This window comes from Crocodylus porosus, unplaced genomic scaffold (genome assembly GCF_001723895.1).
Source record: "Crocodylus porosus isolate Cpor-Errol unplaced genomic scaffold, CroPor_comp1, whole genome shotgun sequence".
Taxonomy (NCBI): Eukaryota; Metazoa; Chordata; order Crocodylia; family Crocodylidae; genus Crocodylus; species Crocodylus porosus.
In genome coordinates, this window is record NW_017728947.1 from 76,113,111 (window position 1) to 76,116,069 (window position 2,959).

At 48.7% G+C, this 2,959-nt stretch overlaps 1 protein-coding gene across 6 annotated transcripts in view; it reads left to right on the plus strand.

The window, feature by feature from the left end:
- The window catches only part of TTLL5 (tubulin tyrosine ligase like 5), a 170,208-nt gene that overhangs the window by 61,226 nt on the left and 106,023 nt on the right, over positions 1-2,959 (plus strand). For all 6 annotated transcript variants that reach the window (XR_002104025.1, XR_002104024.1, XM_019551869.1 and 3 more), the window contains 2 exons: positions 1,111-1,149; positions 2,148-2,305. Coding sequence is in view for 4 of the 6 variants with exons in the window: in XM_019551869.1 (XP_019407414.1) it covers positions 1,111-1,149; positions 2,148-2,305 (197 nt within the window). In the remaining 2 variants the exon portion in view is untranslated. The remainder of the gene's footprint in view (positions 1-1,110; positions 1,150-2,147; positions 2,306-2,959) is intronic.

Below are 2,959 nucleotides of genomic sequence, written 5' to 3' on the forward strand. Positions count from 1 at the left end.
ATTAGGTCGTCCCCCGTAGCCAGTACCAGGTCGAGCAGCGCTTTGCCTCTCGTTGGCCCATAGACTACTTAAGTCAGGTAGAGGTCATCCATGCACGAGAGAAGGCTTTGCGACCGCTCGGATTTTGCTGAGTGATCTTCCCAAGAGATGTCCGGGTAATTGAAGTCACCCATGACAACCAAGGTCCTGGAGCAAGCGGCCTCAGTCAGTTCCTGAGCGAACTCCTGGTCAACCTCAGGACTTTGAGTGGGAGGTCTGTAGTAGACTCCCACCATTGTGGCCCCTGTGCCGTATTCTCCACGAATTTTTACCCAGAGGGTCTCTAGCTTCAGACCTTCCAGAGTCTTTTTTTTTCCTCCCAGGCTTGGGTTCCACAGGAAGCTGACTTAAAGTGAGGGTGGGCAATCGGGACATTGTATTTGGTACTACTTACAGCAGGTAATCCTACATCTGGAATTTAAGGTTTTTAACACATGCATTCATGCTTGAAGGAATGATTTTATGCTCTTGCTCTAAATCATGGGTGCTCAACCCCTGGCCTGTAGGCCGAGTCTGGCCCATGGAACTGTCTTTTGGATCATGTGGTTTCCCAAGGGTCCACAAACTTGGCAGCAGCAGCAGACGACCAGTGGCTAATTGCCTCGTCCCTGCTGCCAAATTTCTGGACCCAAGGGGAGTCCTGCAAGCTGGATAATGTAGCCCTGCATGTCAGATTGCACCAGTTGGCAGCACACTGCTTGATCCAGATAAATGGGCTTGGGTCAGTGCAGGGTTGGGCTGGCATGCTGGATTGAACCCACAGACTGACCCCACATGCTGACTCTTCATGGGATCTGGCCCACCAACCAACTCTGCACCACTTGTCTGGCCTGTGGGGCTGGAGAGTTACTGCTCTAAATGACCAATCCTTCAAATCAAGAGGGGAAACAAGGATATATTGAATAAGAACTGTCTGGTGTCCTTGTGCAGGACCATTTTCTTCTTTGGGATGAGATTCATAAAGAACTTTGTAAACTTTTTGTATCTCAGAGACTTGGAGGTCTTTGAAAACCTTCCATTTATATAGAATGAATTTGCTATGCTACCTCTCTGGTCTTTCTTCTTTTGCAGGGGAAGGATGAGAAGAGGTCTATTTACTGGAAGAACCCAGTAAGTGGCTTTTAAATAAAGAATTCCTGTATTGTTAGGACTTTACCATTTGCTGTTTACCATCACCTCAGACTCTTCTGGCATCAGCTTACAGGATCCCTGTCATAAACTAGTAGCTCCAGTGGGTGGGTTTCTGTGTGTAGAGTTTGACTGACTGACTGAAATTGCCCACTCCCTCTCTCCTTATCCACCCCCCAACATAACCAGTTCTGTAAAGTGAACAGTGTAAACTGAACACCTCCCTGGACTTGGAGAGCTAAATGCTGGGGGCAAGGTCTTCATTTTTGTTCTCTCGGGCTTGCTGCTGTGAGACTTATAGCAGATGAGAAGATACTGTTTATTGTTCATGAATGGACTTCATCAGATGAGACAAAGTGGTCCATACTTTTCTTCCTTTGAACAGTAAGTTTTGCAGACTTGGTTTGCCCATACTTCTTCTGTGGTAGATCCCAAAGGCTGGGATATCAAAAGGGAATCTCTAGAGTGTGTTCCAGTTGCCCTTAGGTACTTTATGTTGGAGCTCTTCATTCTGATGCATTTATGTTCCTGCCTTCCCCAAAACTATGAATCTTAGGGTTTTCCTCAGATTGTGGTAGAACTTGCATAAAGTTCCTTCCTATTTGACTGTGCTAAAATTCTGGGCTTGATTTCATATTATAAAAAGCTGTTTGAAACCTGTGTTTGTGGAAGGTGGAATCCAGTTCAGACACTCCAGCTTCACCACATCGCTACATACTCTTCCTCATGGTGCTGCAGGGTCACTGACAATGTAGAAATATGATTCCTGCTATGGTGGCTTGGGGAGAGGCTGTCCCATGCTATGTTTGCAAGGGAAGAAGCTCTTCTCTCCAACATTAATGCAGTCCACAAAGCAAGGTTAGGCTGAGCTTAAATATTTCCCCAGTGTTTCAGGTAAACTGTTCATTGGAGAGACTAAGATGTAAGCATTGGAGACTATAATGGGTGACTGAGGCTGCTGTCTATATTATGCTTCCTAGAACAAGTCTCAACTGGGGAGTGGATCTGGGGCTAGAAGCTGTGGACTCTAATGCTGAGCTTCATGCTGCCCTTTACGAGAGGAAGCTCCTGTCTCTTGAGGTACGGAAACGCAGGCGACGTCATGGCAAGATGAGAGCAGCACGGGCAAGACCTCCAGGTATGCACAGATGAAACAATGGGTGGGCAGTAGGGCTGTGTGAAGCTTCGGGTGCTGATTCGATTTGGAGGAGACTTCGCCTGATTCGGTGGCTGAATCTCTGAATCCAATTGAATTAGGGGACCAATTAAAAAGTCTGAATTGATTCAAAGCTTTCCGAATCACTGGAAAAGATTTCGAGAGCTTTGATGATTCAGACAGTCCCAACCCACTGCAGCAGGGAGCTGCAGCTGGACTTGGAGCTGGTAATTAGGGGAGGGGGGTGGGGGTGGCGGCTGAGGAGTGGGGATAGTATCATTGGGGCCACCTGCCAGCTCCCATCCCCTTTCTGCTCTCCCAGCCCTTCCACCCCAGCTCCTGGTGCTTTAAAAAAAGGCCCCACTTGTCAGGGGATGATCCCTGCTGCCCCCCTCTGCCCCACGCCACATGGTGGGATCTCTCACGAGCCCCCCGACCATCCCTCGCTCCCGCAACGGCTGCCCTGCTGGGTCCAGCTCCAGCCCTTTGAAAAAAAAAAAAAAACTGAGAAAAACCCCGGACTGAGGGCTTCAGAGGGCTCATGCAGAGTCCCCCACATGGTGCGGAGCAGCGAGTGGAGGGTTGCCCTCCCTGCCCGATAGGAATGGTGAGTCCAGGGGTTTTTGGTTTTTTTCT